Source organism: Gigantopelta aegis, chromosome 3 (assembly GCF_016097555.1).
Source record: "Gigantopelta aegis isolate Gae_Host chromosome 3, Gae_host_genome, whole genome shotgun sequence".
NCBI lineage: Eukaryota > Metazoa > Mollusca > Gastropoda > Neomphalida > Peltospiridae > Gigantopelta > Gigantopelta aegis.
Window position 1 is genome coordinate 70,635,631 of NC_054701.1, and position 15,874 is coordinate 70,651,504.

At 35.5% G+C, this 15,874-nt stretch overlaps 2 protein-coding genes across 2 annotated transcripts; one reads left to right on the forward strand and one right to left on the reverse strand.

Annotated features, from left to right (window-relative positions):
* Positions 1–1,205: 1,205 nt before the first annotated feature.
* Positions 1,206–10,210, reverse strand: LOC121369002 (NIF3-like protein 1). Its single transcript, XM_041493792.1, has 5 exons — positions 9,489–10,210; positions 8,839–8,992; positions 8,019–8,151; positions 5,391–5,517; positions 1,206–1,926 (listed from the first exon to the last, which is right to left on the reverse strand). Exons 1-5 carry the CDS (start codon positions 10,015–10,017, stop codon positions 1,655–1,657), a joined length of 1,215 nt encoding a protein of 404 aa, XP_041349726.1. The 5' UTR covers positions 10,018–10,210; the 3' UTR covers positions 1,206–1,654.
* Positions 10,211–10,244: 34 nt separating this feature from the next.
* Positions 10,245–15,370, forward strand: LOC121369003 (NAD-dependent protein lipoamidase sirtuin-4, mitochondrial-like). The gene is made up of 3 exons (XM_041493793.1): positions 10,245–11,537; positions 12,239–12,382; positions 13,872–15,370. The coding sequence occupies exons 1-3, from the start codon at positions 10,890–10,892 to the stop codon at positions 14,025–14,027; spliced, it is 948 nt and encodes a 315-aa protein (XP_041349727.1). The 5' UTR covers positions 10,245–10,889; the 3' UTR covers positions 14,028–15,370.
* The last annotated feature ends 504 nt before the right edge of the window (positions 15,371–15,874 follow it).

Here is a 15,874-nt window from a genome sequence, read left to right on the forward strand (position 1 = left end):
TTTCCACATCCCCTAAGTTCAAGGGCCATAACTGTTGTCAAAAATGGGTAAATAGACAGTCTGACAGACAGGAAGGAACCTATAGTCCCCTCAGGTTGGACCTGTAGAGGATTAATGAAAGCACTGGTGGTGTTGATGCTGCTTTGTTTTCTTATACACCCGTTGGTGAGAACATCATGCATTATTTTTTATAACACATGGGTTGTTTACACACGTACATGTACATGTGTTAACAATTTCAAGACATAAGACTGGCTGCTGCTAGGTGATGACAAGCTCACCAGTGCCATACATCCAATGAAAAGCAACATGGTGGAAATAGATTACACTGTGACTATAGTTAACCTGACAATCATGTGTCTGTGATGCATAAGTTAGCTACAAGTGCAATGGCTGTAAATAACTTTAGTTGAAAAAGATGTTAAAATTTGCTTAAAACCTGGTTTTTGAGGATATGTAAGAAATAGAATAAGACATTTGTGTTCGTTAGATACCATTCATCTCGCAACTCGTTTAAAAATGTATCAAACTTGCTTTTGCTTGTTGGGATACATTTTAAAATATTTTAAAACAACTCGTGAGATAAATGGTATCTAACGTCCACTCATGTATTATTCTCTATATATATCATATGTACAGGTACGCAGTTGAATACTGGAAAAATCTAGGATTCCACGTGCTTTTTCAAAGCTTGCACAAATCAGTCGGAAGTCGAGCTATCCCTTTTCAAATAGCAGCAAGAGGTAATTCATATGCCCTTCTCACCAACAAGAATGTATGTTTAATGTACCAACCGAGGAGCAATGGTTGCAGTCTTTTAATTAAACAATTGGTTATAATTTAACTTTTATGACTGGTGTAAAATATAGTTTCTCCACCACCCTTTTATATTGCCCAAAATTCATATTGTCAAATGATTGTCAGAGTTCTGTATTTTGTCTTTTATTAATAGCTTTGAACTACAGCAAGGAAACATAATTTGGTTATCCTTTTTATTTTATTTTTATATTATGCAGTGCTTGCTTTATTTATTTATTGCACTTGGTTTGTACATATTTACATTTTTACTACATAAGCAGTAAGCCTATTTTAAGATCTCTAAACCATGGTCATACGATCTCAGAAATAAACTGATAATGTGTAGTCTGTTGAGTTCTGTTTTCTATATACAAGTAGAAGGAACATAGGAAGTAAACTTTTCAACGATCATCTATAGTATGATTTTATTTTATCTTTCCTGTTGTCACATACATTTTTGTACTGACAGTTTGGCCAGTGATAATTTGTTAACCATTCTACATGGTTTAACCCTATAATGAAATAATTATTAATTTAGCAGAATATAGGTCTGTGATATTTACTTCTACCACAAATATGACAAATATTTTGCATATGTCTCAAAACATTCGTGTAACACCATTTTCAGGATTTCCTCTGCTCGCATTTAATGATGTAAATTTATTATGTAAAGTTGTAAACATCAAACTGTAGCTATTACATTATATTTATGATCTATTCATATTCTAAAGGATAATTATTATGTATCAGATGAAACACTGTTTATAATATAATCATATTTTTCAGACAAAAAGTTAACAATGGCTGTTTCGAGTTTGTACTCAGTTCGTACCCTAGTACACGCACAACATTTCTGTCAGACAACTTTCAATGGGTCACTGTCCGTCTGTGATATGATCACGTCTATTTCTTCAGACAAAAATTCCTTTAACTGGTGCTTCAGAACAATCAGATATCCCCGCTCTGTGTTGCTGTGTTCACACAGGATGACATTCGACCCATTGCTGACAGCATTGAGCACCTCATGGTGCGACATTTCTCCGGTAACAAGCAGGTCAGCCTTCACTCCTCTCATTACGCTGGCACCAGACCCAGCACAAACGGCAACCTTGGAAATCTTGCCAGCATCTTAAAAAGAGCATTCAGTAAATGTGACCAAATCTCTAAATACACGGTAAACCACCGTAGATCATTTTCCATACATTTACAAACAATCATACATGTACCTACAGTACTCTTGTGGTAATCTTTATAAAGCACTTGCCAGTCTTGTTTCTGTTTCTCTGTTACATGTATATGGTACAAACATAATGCGGAAAGTTTTAATTCTCATTTAGGTGACTTCTCCCACTTTGTATATAACCCTGAAATACATGTAGCCCTCGTGTGCAAAACGTCTACATACATATCAGTACCTTACACCAGGGCTCACCCTGGAATTTTTTTTTAGCCAAATGGGATTTTTATTAGCCATAATGAAATTGTTTTAGCCAAAATTGTTTTGCTCAATACTGTATTGAGTATTTCAGGGTTGAAAATTAGCGGTCTGGAGAGTATGTTACCAGGGTTGGTTTTTTTTTGTAAATGTACTTTTATACTTTGTAATATGATAACAGAATACATCGTATTTTGTGGTAAAATGTTTGTTTTTGTTTGTTTTGATTTATTTTTCTTTTATTTATATTTTCTGATATTTATTTTATTAGTAGTCTACTACTGTAACATTTACAATATCCAAATTAAACACTAGCACGCACGCATTATTACATTTTACTGAGGCAAAAAATATTAATTTTGAGGCTATTGTCCGTTTGCGTCAAAAGGGAACCGATGAATTGGCATCCAGCTTCTTAACAAATAATTTATTAAATTTTGAACCCATACCATCTCAAATAACTTTTTTTCTTTTAGTGGTGGTGGGGTGGGGGACGTTCAATGTAAATAATTAAAAAAAAAAAAACTTTACAAATAACCACCAAACTGCATAGGTTAAATATTCAGGTTTAATGGAAAATCCAAAGTAATCTGAATGACAGGACCGTAATACATGACAAGGGCTGTATCTCTCCAATGAAGAGTCAAATGGGCATTTGGCAAAACAGTGGACGATTCCAGGGAGTTCTATCTAGTGCCTCGTCTACAGGAGGACAGCCACTCCCAAGAAATCCTTTACTGGAGATTGCATCACTCCAAATATTATTTCATCCCTCTTGCATCGCCACAAAGAAGACTGCCACTCCCAGACTAGTTTACTAAAGCAAGCAGTTCTACCTTTAGTCTTTTTGTACTGCATTATCTTTTACATGTACAATGTACATCAGAGACAATACAAATCAAGCTGCATATCTTGGCTGTTCTAGCATTTCGTCTTCACCCATGTATTAAAAATGAGATTTAATCTGTATATAATTTAATGGTAGTTTGTAAAGAATGAATGAATGAATGAATGTTTAACTACACCCCAGCACGAAAAATAAATCGGCTATTGGGTGTCAAACTATGGTAATACAAAGTGACGATCAACATCAATATAAAAACTCAAGATTTGAACAAAAACACAGTGTAAAGAACTGTGCAAAAACACAAACATCACAGATAGATACTGAATTTTACTCAAAATTTTAATTTTGTGCTGTATTGGCCATTCTGAAAGAGTGTTACATCCCTGCACCACGGTGAAACATTTTTATTTATACTGGATTTCTTTTTTTTCTTTTTTTTGAGTTGGTTTGGTTTTAAAACTTAACAACATGTTTTTAAATATGAATTTTAACTTTATTCATTATGAAGTTACATGCCAATTTATCGGTTTCCTTTTTAGTCAAACGTACTATATATGGTGAGTATACATGGTTATTAATCAACAAAGAACATTCTAGTTTTTATTTTGGCTGTGCAGTTAAATTTCAATATGATAATTGGAGGGCTAGTTGGATGTTTCTTCAACTGGCCCTGCCGGCGACCATGGTTTTAATTTTAATTTTCAACCCCGGTATTTATATTTGAATATTTTTTATAAAAGTGCATCTTTTTGCAGCTAATTATGTACAAACTGGAATAAATCTGAATGACAAAACTCTATTCCCTGTTAATATATTACTTTGATTTGTTCAGCCGGGGAGGGGGTGGGGGGAGGGGGGGGGGCACCACCCACCCCTGCTTCTAAGACATGTGACATTAAATCAAGAAACATACAGAAATATGGGGGTGGGTGGATATTTATGTAGTGTGTTGTTTTTTCTTTCCTTTTTTTTTTTTCAAATAAAAATAATTTGAAAGCTGATATTTTTTTCATTATTTGTTTAAAATAGCATTCTTTTTGTTGTTTTGAAGTAACCCATCAATTTCTTACCCTCAACAGTTTCGTAATTTGTGCCATGTTATTGCTGTTGTTGATTTCTGTGTCATGTTAAATGCTTGTTGTTGATTTAAGTTTTTAAACTACCTAGTCTAAACTGTTGACTTTATGTTATTACAACTATCACATTTATGTCAGTTATGTTGTTTTTAAAAATAAATGATAATGAAATTGAAATTTACGATCTATTTAAAATCTAGTTAACTTTTGTGATGTCACATCACAGTTTATTTTATCTAACAAATCTCGTGATTATTGTAAACTAATTTCATTTAGTGTATGTCTAACTGCAATTTGTATTATCACTGGTTGTTCATTTTCCGCGATCACGATCTACATGCGTGTTCTCGGCCATGGGTGTGAAATGACCAAAGACAAAAGAAATAAACAAAACAAGTATGCGAACAATTTTTTTTTTTTTTTTTTTTTACAAATATACATCAAGATTTACTTGTGTATAACTGTATTGTTTAAGATCCACAACCATGTCTCTTGACACGTGCGATCACACATGACTGTAAAGCATGACCTATTTTTGCACTGCCTACTTGTCTTCGGCCCTGAACTAGCTAGCATGTGTATTGAATTTGACATGCATTGTTGGTCTTTTATTTGATTAAAATACTTTACAAAGTTAGAATGACAATCTACAGATCTTTGTTTTCATACATGTTGAAAACATGCCATTAAAATTAATAATCGTGGTTATTAAAATATGCAAACATCATTACCGGAACGCTGTATTCTGGATGACACCGTTTCTTGTTACTAGTCGCAAAATCGCTATTACACTAATTGAATATTAGGTATTATTATTATATTCGATGTTTCAGATAAATTATATAACCATCTGTTCACATCAGAAGATAGCAAATGGCTTAGCCAAAATTTTAGCCACTTGCAAATTTTAAAATTAGCCAATGACTAATTTGGCTACTGATAGTGTGAGCCCTGCTTACACTTGGATTTAAATTTTTGAAACTGTTTCAGGGCCTGTGCTTACAAAATTTTACAAAACGTCTAGACATGAGGATTTTATACAAAAAGCATGTAATTCAAAGTCTCAAGTCTGGACTTCAAGGTCTATAAACAAAGGCTCAGGTAGCTACCATGTTATGTTAACCTGTTTTTTCTATCTGGATCAGTCAAATTTTAACAATTAAACATTTATGTAACCAAATGTGTTATTGGCATAATAGTTTTTCAACTGAAAATGAAGAAGAAGATTCATCACCTGAAACACTTGCCATGCGGACGTGGTCAAGATTAAGATGTTTCTTCACAAGACGCACAGCCTCGTCCAGGGTAATTGGCGACTGCAGAGAACCAATTCTTCCCATGCCATATCCAGGTAGTGGAACCTCAAACAAAAATAATCACATCATTACCTCAAGAGCGAATTTTTTTTTTTTAAACATCAAAGAGATATAACAATAAGACATGCAGTTTGGATGAAAAAACTAAAACTTCTTTTATATATGTTAGCAGGGAAGTGAACTGTCAGCTTTTTGTCAGATTTCAGTTTTTTTTGTGTAAAATGATTATCAAACAGTAGACTGGTTTTGATCTGAAATGCTGAGAAATGATCTTTATTTAGGTATATAGTGTAGAATGATTAAAGATTATTTCAGCTTTTTTAAGTGAGTATCACATCCCTAGTTGGCCATCATAATAATATATCCAGAGGAGGCCCCCTAAATTTTGCGACAGTTATAATTTTACTATATATTAATTTAAAAAAAAAAAAAATTCAATCCCCTCCAAACCTCCCCAAAGTTCCATTTGCATTCTGCCTCGTGTCATTGGGGCCCACTCTTAAAAGGATTTTCTGGATCCGCCACTGATATCCATTCAGAACAGGACAGTATTTAAGCAATCGCTCTTCTGATAATAATTCCAAGACTAAAAATAAGGTAAGCACTTCCGAATACTTACAAAATAAGCACCAAACAATACATATTATTAAAAGCAAAATGATGAAATGTTCATCAGATCTACAGATGAGCATGAGGTGAGTGCAAGCCTGTCCATTCCTGTTACAGGGTGGGACATAGCTCAGTGGTACAGCGCTCGCCTGATGTGCGATTAATCTAGGATCGAGTCCTGTCACAGGGCGGGACGTAGCTCAGTGGTACAGCGCTCGCCTGATGTGCGATTGATCTAGGATCGAGTCCTGTCACAGGGCGGGACGTAGCTCAGTGGTACAGCGCTCGCCTGATGTGCGATTGATCTAGGATCGAGTCCTGTCACAGGGCGGGACGTAGCTCAGTGGTACAGCGCTCGCCTGATGTGCGATTGATCTAGGATCGAGTCCTGTCACAGGGCGGGACGTAGCTCAGTGGTACAGCACTCGCCTGATGTGCGATTGATCTAGGATAGAGTCCTGTCACAGGGCGGGACGTAGCTCAGTGGTACAGCGCTCGCCTGATGTGCGATTGATCTAGGATCGAGTCCTGTCACAGGGCGGGACGTAGCTCAGTGGTACAGCGCTCGCCTGATGTGCGATTGATCTAGGATCGAGTCCTGTCACAGGGCGGGACGTAGCTCAGTGGTACAGCACTCGCCTGATGTGCGATTGATCTAGGATCGAGTCCTGTCACAGGGCGGGACGTAGCTCAGTGGTACAGCGCTCGCCTGATGTGCGATTGATCTAGGATCGAGTCCTGTCACAGGGCGGGACGTAGCTCAGTGGTACAGCGCTCGCCTGATGTGCGATTGATCTAGGATCGAGTCCTGTCACAGGGCGGGACGTAGCTCAGTGGTACAGCGCTCGCCTGATGTGCGATTGATCTAGGATCGATTCCTGTCACAGGGCGGGACGTAGCTCAGTGGTACAGCGCTCGCCTGATGTGCGATTGATCTAGGATCGATTCCTGTCACAGGGCGGGACGTAGCTCAGTGGTACAGCGCTCGCCTGATGTGCAATTGATCTAGGATCGAGTCCTGTCACAGGGCGGGACATAGCTCAGTGGTACAGCGCTCGCCTGATGTGCGATTGATCTAGGATCGAGTCCTGTCACAGGGCGGGACGTAGCTCAGTGGTACAGCGCTCGCCTGATGTGCGATTGATCTAGGATCGATTCCCGTCGGTTGGCCCATTGGACTATTTCTCGTTCCAGCCAGTGCTCCACAACTGGTGTTACAAAGACCATGGTATGTACTATCCTGTCTGTGGGATGGTGCATATAAAAGATCCCTTACTGCTAATCGAAAAAGAGTAGTCCATGAAGTGGCGACAATGGATTTCCTCTCTCAATATCTATGTGGTCAACTGATGTGCTCTGGCACTTGCTAAATTCACCAATTTTGAATTTTGAAAGCAGTTGGCGAAATAATTTTATGTAATAATTGATATTTTAAAGAAAATAGCTGTTGATTTCTGCAATTTTTAAAGTTTAATAGACAATTTGGCGAAATGTTTTGCTCACCCAGAGCTAGCCCTGTGTCCGACGCCATATAACCATAAATAAAATGTGTTCAGTGCATCGTTGTATAAAACAGTTCCTTTCCTTTATTCCTGTCAACTTGACACTGAGCATTATAAAAATGTTACCACAATTCAATGCAGGCTCTCGGATTTCACAAAAACTATAATTTCCGGTACCATGTCAGTAAAATCACGGAACCAAAATTTTGTTTCCCATGATTATTATATCAGGTACAACTATTCAACAAAAATAATAAACAGTTTCCGATTAGTTCCCATGATCACAAGGCATAGAATCGGAAAAGTGTTTCCCATGAAATTTTAAATCTGCAACAAAGCCACTCGGTAATATTCCATCCATTGCATTTACTCTTTGGCTTTTTATTTGATTGTTTATAGATTTGTATATCCTGTACACTATATTATATAAGATACCTTTCCAAGTTCTCTGCAATCAACAGATATGATGTCCGACTTAAAAGAATTAATTTCAGTGAAGACGGTTGTAAGATCACATCTACTGCACAAAACACTGCAAAGAATGTTCTCAGCCGATTCAGCATTGTGCCTGGAATAAAGTATTAATCACGGTTATTAATGTGTAAATAAGGGCAACAAAGATGCACACACAGGCCGGCCTCTGTGGAGTAGTGGTTATGCCTTCGGACTTCAGGCTGGTAGGTACTGGGTTTGTATGCCAACTCAGACAATGGGGGATTTTTCATGCCAGTACCGGCTCCAACCCAGCGTGAGTGCACTGCTAGGCTCAATGGGTAGGTGTAAGGCCACATACACGAAGTTTCACCCACTTCACAGGCACGATTATGGGTGTCTCCCGAGTGTATGACCCACATGGTGGATGATTACCCTGTCAAGTAGTCCCATGCCGAAATAGAAATACTGTGGCTTCACCATTCATTTCATCATCATCCATGCTTGTAATATCCAACCAAAAAAAGAAAAAGAAAAGATGCACATACATGGACTAATCTATCTTAAATAATAAAATTCTGCACATAATCAAGCTTTAAGACCAGTAAAGCACTTGCAAAAAGTTGTGGATCTTACCTACAGAAATAGGCCTCTGAACATTGTTAGAACAATGTGTTCATTTGCATGTTGCTCATGTGTCTAGTTTTCTTAATCCATGTTTTAATTTACCTGAAATGTTTTTATCATAACCTAATAAATGGTTTACACACATTTTCAATTATTAGGCCTGTAAACTCTTTAGTTTCTTAGGATTAAATCTCACCTGACTAATGTGAAAGTCTTCTCTTTCTCGGATTTCAACTCTAGCACTGAGATGAGATCGGACTGCCTGTCAGCATTTATTGTGATGTCAACCTGGTGGCTAAAATCACCACTGTGTGCATATGTCTGTTGAATTGGCTTCACTGATTTTAACTCTAGAAACATACAATATAAAAAAATAAAAATAACTTAGCAGTTTAAAAAGAACAAAACCCAAAAACCTGTATCACATTTAACATTTTGAAACTGGGACATTCCACTGATTTGATAGAAATTACAATACTTCACTCATTTATAACAAAATTCCTTTTGGAATATGGTAACCAGTTTAACCAAGTATATTTATAATGTAGCACAAATATATATTAACAAAATTTAATAACCATGTACTCACACATACCAGTACTAGTGAATCACTGAATGCTGCAGTTTACAACATTGAAAAATAGTGATTATAAATACCACTTTAGTATATATATAGGCCTAAACTTTTAGTTATATTAATTAATTAATAATTACTGGTTTGTCATATACCATTAAATTGTTTACCGAGATGAATGTTGTCCTTGCTTTTGACTGATGTTAGATGTAAAGTACATCAGTTTTAATAAACTACATATTATTTAAATAATCAACATTCAAGTATTATACCAAATGCTTGAATCAACCAGTCATTGACTCCTCCTTGTAAAGCATCGTAACTTGTGTGTGGGGAATAGACAGCAATCCTGTTCTCAATACATTTCACTATCAACTTCTCTTTCCATGACTGCTGTGTAAGGCACTTAAGTGGTGTGAATATTGGAGGGTGATACGACACGATCAGACCAACTTTCTTCTGAATCGCTTCATCCAGTGTAGCAGCGGTTAGGTCATTTGTCAGGTATATAGTTTTAACAACATGGGGTGGACTCGGCTCAACCAGCAAACCTACATTATCCCAGTTTTCTGCCAAACTAATATTGGCAAAATCATTCAGCTTGTTGATGACCTTTTTGAGATCCATTTCACTTTTAGAGCTGGAAACTGAATATTGTACTATGTGATTGGAAATGTCAGACTGTTTGTATGTAGATATAAAATTAAGACAATGTTCACGTCTTAGATATCTTACACAATTATTAACGTGAGATTTAAACAGGATTTTCAGACAATTTGAATTTAATAATTCAATGAGCATCTTCGTTGGACAAAGCAAGTGTCACCCACATTACCGATATTCAATATGACATTACATGGTATATGTTTTGAAATTATATTAAAACTCATTTATATGTATATTGGTAGAGAAATAGACTATGGCAACAACAGAGACAACATTAAACACAGTTACTGCTAGAATATTGGATGACGGCCGAAGTGAAGATTCAGGTTTGCCACATGATCTAGGGGGGATAATTCAAAACAACTCGTACGGTTCAAGTGTGGAATGTTGACATGTAGAAGTTCGGTTTAATTAATACACCATGAGTATTTTGGTGTTTTGTATACGACACAATTAGGTGTTTTTCACATTTACTTAATATAAGTGACACCGACTTCGTAGACTAACGATACTTGAACCTAAAAATCTAGATCTAGTAAAAGAAGAAAGCATGTAACAAGGGGGAATAACTCTACATTGTGTTGTCCAACTGCTTGTCAAAACGAAACTACAAACGTTGACTTGTGCTAATTTAAGGAGTTAAATTACATGGATTTAATCATTAAAGATATTTATTAATAACTCCGTAAGCCTGGTGCATTGCGAATACTGAAATGAAATACTATTGACAACGTATCTTTTCAGTACCGTATGGTATCCATGATTGATGATTGATTCAATGTTGAGTATAATGCATGTTTTAATTTAATGTTTTATTCCCCAAATATTTGTAATTTTGTATGTTAACACCATCAGACATTATGCAGAATGTTTTATTCCCCAAATAATTGTATGTTGACACTATCGAACATTATGCAGAAATTAATAGATCTTGTTACTGTTAAAGTTTAATAGCATTTTATTTTAATTAGCTTGTTCAACAGTCTATCAGCATTAACAAACACAATATGCACATAAGGAGAGTGATTGAAATAAAAGAATTAGAAAGAATTTTGATGCGATCAAAGTCTACTTTTAGTATAAAGTCTAAGCCCAAATGTTTTGTTCCAAAAAGTGAACCACCAGATGAAGTCAACATATACAGACTACAGCATTTCATTGACAAAAGTAAGCACCTGTTTGTGATTACTGGTGCTGGACTTTCAACAGAAAGTGGAATTCCAGATTACAGATCTGAAGGCGTAGGTTTATATGCAACCAGTTCTAACAGACCAGTGCAGTATAAAGACTTTTTGAAAAGTGCCGATATCAGAAGGCGATACTGGGCCAGAAATTTTGTAGGATGGCCAAGATTCTCTTCGTTTTTGCCCAATGTATCCCATCAAATATTCAGACAGTGGGAAGTTAAAAACAAAATTAATTGGTTAGTGACACAGAATGTTGACGCTTTGCATTGTAAAGCTGGAAGTACAAAAGTTACAGAATTACATGGCAGTTCTCACAGAGTTGAATGCTTGACATGCAAACAGATAATACCTAGAAATCGGATGCAGGAAATGATAATTTCTCTCAACCCCGATTGGCACGAGCAGTCATTTGATATAGCACCAGACGGAGATGTTAATCTGAAATGGGAGCAAGTTGAAGGATTCAAGGCAAGACAGTTGTATTAACAATAATGACAATAATATTTATATTAAATGGATTACTTTGTCATTGATAGGTGTGTATTAGAGCTGTAACGATACAGTGATACAAGGGTCACGATGCGATGCATCGATTCAGGACAGCTATATCACAATGCAATACGATACATTCATACATTTGCATTAAAATATCTGTGAGCCCCTCTACGTCTGATCTATCTGAAAGGGTTTTCAGTACAGCAACCGTCAGTGATTTGTGCCAATTGATGGCTTATTTTGACCAATCTGCCTTTATGGTTTGAATACATTAATTTTAATTTAATAAAATTTATAAAAAGACATAGGTTTTCATTCTAACCAGTGTTTAATAGGCTGTGGTATGTGACATTTAGAAAGTGCATATATGTAAAAGCTATTGCTTGTTATTACTGGAAAGTAGCTCTGTGTCATTAATTTTGTTGTAATTGTTAAACTGATCAACTTATACAAGATTAAACAATATATCAGTGGCATAGGAAAGTGCCAAAAAGTGGGTGGAGGCACACTTTTATATTTACAAATTTTTACACTATTATAAAGCAAAATATCGGAAACGTGGGAGGACACATGACCCCCCACCCCCATACTTCCTATGCCAGTGATATATGCACATTTTAGAACAAATGTGTCATTAGTCCACTGGTTGAGGGCTTTTTTATTATTATTAACAGGTTCCACCATGTGACAACTGCGGGGGAATATTAAAGCCTAATATAATATTCTTCGGAGACAATGTGCCTCGAGAAGTGGTCAGCTCGGTGTTTGACCAACTAGACAAGTGTGATGCTGTGTTAGTGGCTGGATCATCTCTGCAGGTATGTTCTACAAACACGTAAGAACATTTTGGAGATAACCATATGGAGTTTTAAGTTTGGGGGTGTTATTGTCTATTTGATCCTGCAAATGTCATTTTTGACCGAAGACGTAAGCCTGAGGTTAAAATTTAAACATTTGTGGGCATCAAATAAACAATAACACCTGCAAATCTAAAAACTCCATATGGTTATGTCCATTGTAAACTGAATCGTTTTTCTACAAAACTGTATATTCTAACTGTAGACCCTTGAACAGTCAACCTGGCCTGTTCCAATTGCTAATGATGTCATTAGCTTTCCAGGTATTATATTCATTTGATCCTGGAAAAAGAATGTAATTAACCAATCAGAATACAGAACAGACTCGCAATCAGTTTACAATATTTTCTTTATGTACATTTTCTGTTTTGTAACTATGTTAATTGATATACAGTACAGAGGTAAAAAAAAACATTTTCAGTTTTCATAGTAATGCCTAACAGCATTGTATCATGTTTTCAAAACGAGGAAAAACCAACTGTTTTCATAAAACATTTTAAAAACAAAAAAACTTTTATTTCATTAGTACTATATGTTGTGCTTACATTGAAGATTTTTCTGCGTATACAATTCTGTATGCAGACAAAACATTTTTAAGGTTTCATTATATTGATGGAAGGAAGAAAATGTTTTATTTAATGATGCTCTCAACACATTTTATTTACGGTTATATGGCGTCGGACATATGGTTAAGAACCACACAGATATTGAGAGAGGAAACCAGCTGTCACCAATTCATAGATTAGCAGCAAGGGATCTTTTATATGCACAACCCATAGACAGGATAGCACATACCACGGCCTTTGATGTACCAGTTGTGGTGCACTTGCTGGAGCAAGAAACAGCCCAATGGGCCCACCGACGGGGATCAATCCCAAACCGACCGTGCATCAAGTGTGCGCTTTACCACTGGGCTGCGTCTCGCCACCTGTATTGATGGCGTCATTAATATCATTCATTGAAGTGGGGAGGTGGTTCTTGTATATATTTATGAAGATACAAAGTTCTGTCAATGCAATACATTTTGTCATTTCATTACATCTGTACAATCTCAAAACATTTGAATAGTAATATACAGAACTAACTGCCAGCAGATAAGAATCTATTACAAACATATTTAATTATTTTTCATGTTCTAGGCATCCTGTAAAAAAATTCTCATTCCAGCCAGTGCACAACAACTGGTATATCAAAGGCTGTGGTATGTACTACTCTGTCTGTGGGATGGTGCATATAAGATCCGTTGTTGCTAATCGAAAAAGAGTAGACCATAAAGTGGGGACAGCTGGTTTCCTCTCATTTGTAACAGTATATCAGACGCAATGTAACCGTAAAAAAAAAAAATGGGTCGAGTGACGTTAAATAAAACATTTCCTTCCTTCCTGCAGAAATATATTGTTATTTTTAATATCCCTATATACTAGTTGCGTGATTATTTTGTTATTTGCAGGTGTTTTCTGGATTTCGTTTTGTGAGTAAAGCCCATGACGATGGAAAGCCCATATCAATAGTGAATATTGGTTCAACCCGAGCTGATCATCTTGCCAGCATTAAAATCAGTGCACAATGTGGTAAGGTTCTTAGTCAAATCGACGTCGATTTGTAGCCGTCAGGACTTGGCCAGACTTGGGAATAGATGGCAAAGTTGAAGGACTCATTCTGAGAATATGAAGATTAATATGCTACAAAGATGGTTTACAAACTGCAGAGCCTTTTAATCTGGACTGTATATTTTGTAGATTTAAATTCAGTTTTTAAACAATATTTAATCAGGTTTTTGAATGGCACAATGTTGTTTTCTTAATAGTGCACTTTAGTGGCATCAAGATTCATATAAATAATGGCAAAAAAGTTGTTTTGTTTTGTTTAATGACATCACTAGAGCACACCGATTTATTAATCATTGGTTATTAGATGTTGAATTGTTGGCATATCAGTCGTGGTGCACTGGCAGGAGGGAAAAATAGCCCCATGGGCACGCTAATGGGGTTTGATACTAGAATTGACTATACATAATAAAAGATCTTTATGTCCCGCCCCAACAGGTAATGTCATGATTTTAAATTATTATCTTAGTGGTTTTTTAAAAAATCACATACCTTGTCATTCCAACCTTCATGGCAAGAGTCTTCAAAGATTATCCTCGATTTCATGTTTCACTTTCAAAATGGAAAATTTGACGGGAACAGAAGAAATTGTGGCAGTAATGCACTGGCCATTACATATTATAAAATAATTACTTGTAATCTATCTTGAATTTTTATTTTTAAAGTTACATATATAACAAAAACATTATGATAGCAAATTATTTATTTGCAGTTTTGTTTCAAAACAAGATGGAAAAAAGAAACAAACACAAATTATGTTAATATCCATGATAAAGTACATTGCAGATACTGTCCAATGCCATATAACTGTAAATAAAATGTGTTGAGTGTGTCGTTAAATAAAACATTTCCATTGCAGGTATTGTGGCCAACTGCTTTATTTTCTCACGTTTAAAGAAGAAAACCTCAAAACACGACACAAAATAGTCTTATTTTATAAAAAATAAAATTAAAAAAAAGTCAAAAACTGACAAATTTGATCTAAAAGTCTGGACTTCATAGAGAATTCTTACCTGATTAACATAGGACAACTTTGAAAATTAGGTTTGTGGTTTCAAAGGTACCCAAGCATCAAGCCAATATTACATCAAATTTACAATGTGTACACCATAAAAGAAAATAATAATTAAAAAATCCATCAATCCATTTTTCATTAAATAATAAAAACTAAATAACTCCAATATGTTTTATCAACTACATGCTAAAGAAATTAACCACCAGTATAAAATGAAGATCAGCTTGCACAATTGATGGATATAAAACTAGTCTTGGTAAACAGATAAAATTCCATTTTTGTCTATGTGGGTATTTTCATGATTAAATACATTGTTTTAAAAAAAAACTAAAAGAGATTAATTTTTTTCTGAGTAACAAACGGATAACAATCAACAATGCAATAAAAACAGATTGGATATACAGAACAAAAATAAACTCAAATCAGTGGACCATCCATCATGGTCTGTCATTGCTGTAAGTCACAACAAAAAAACGTCTAAAACTAGTATCACATGAGCAATCATCATACATATGAAATTATTGACAAATGAAAATTAACAGTCGTTGTAGATGCAATTATAGGCCAACAATATTTCAGAAATATTACATACTGAATACATAATAGTGATTTCCCTAGAAATTTGGCACGGCATGGTAGACCAAAAATGTTTGGGGTATTTTCACCATTTTCGGGGCACTTGTTTTTCATTAAAAATACCCCAAAATTAATTGAAATAAACATTAATGTAATTTATGTGCTTGCTTTAATAAATGAATGGCAAAAGATATAAAAGGCATATTTTATTAATTAACAATACCTTTTGGGGTGTTTTATAAAGGCAGTTTTAGA

Bases quoted from the DNA above. Each gene is read 5' to 3' on its own strand.
- LOC121369002 (XM_041493792.1), bottom strand. From the start codon at position 10,017: ATGCTCATTGAATTATTAAATTCAAATTGTCTGAAAATCCTGTTTAAA. The intron at 8,152-8,838 runs GTGAGATTTAAT...ACTTTATTCCAG, and splicing joins AAGACTTTCACATTAGTCAG to GCACAATGCTGAATCGGCTG. The intron at 1,927-5,390 runs GTGATGAATCTT...GCTCTTTTTAAG, and splicing joins CCGCATGGCAAGTGTTTCAG to ATGCTGGCAAGATTTCCAAG.
- LOC121369003 (XM_041493793.1), top strand. From the start codon at position 10,890: ATGCACATAAGGAGAGTGATTGAAATAAAAGAATTAGAAAGAATTTTG. The intron at 11,538-12,238 runs GCAAGACAGTTG...TATTATTAACAG, and splicing joins AGCAAGTTGAAGGATTCAAG to GTTCCACCATGTGACAACTG. The intron at 12,383-13,871 runs GTATGTTCTACA...TGTTATTTGCAG, and splicing joins TGGCTGGATCATCTCTGCAG to GTGTTTTCTGGATTTCGTTT.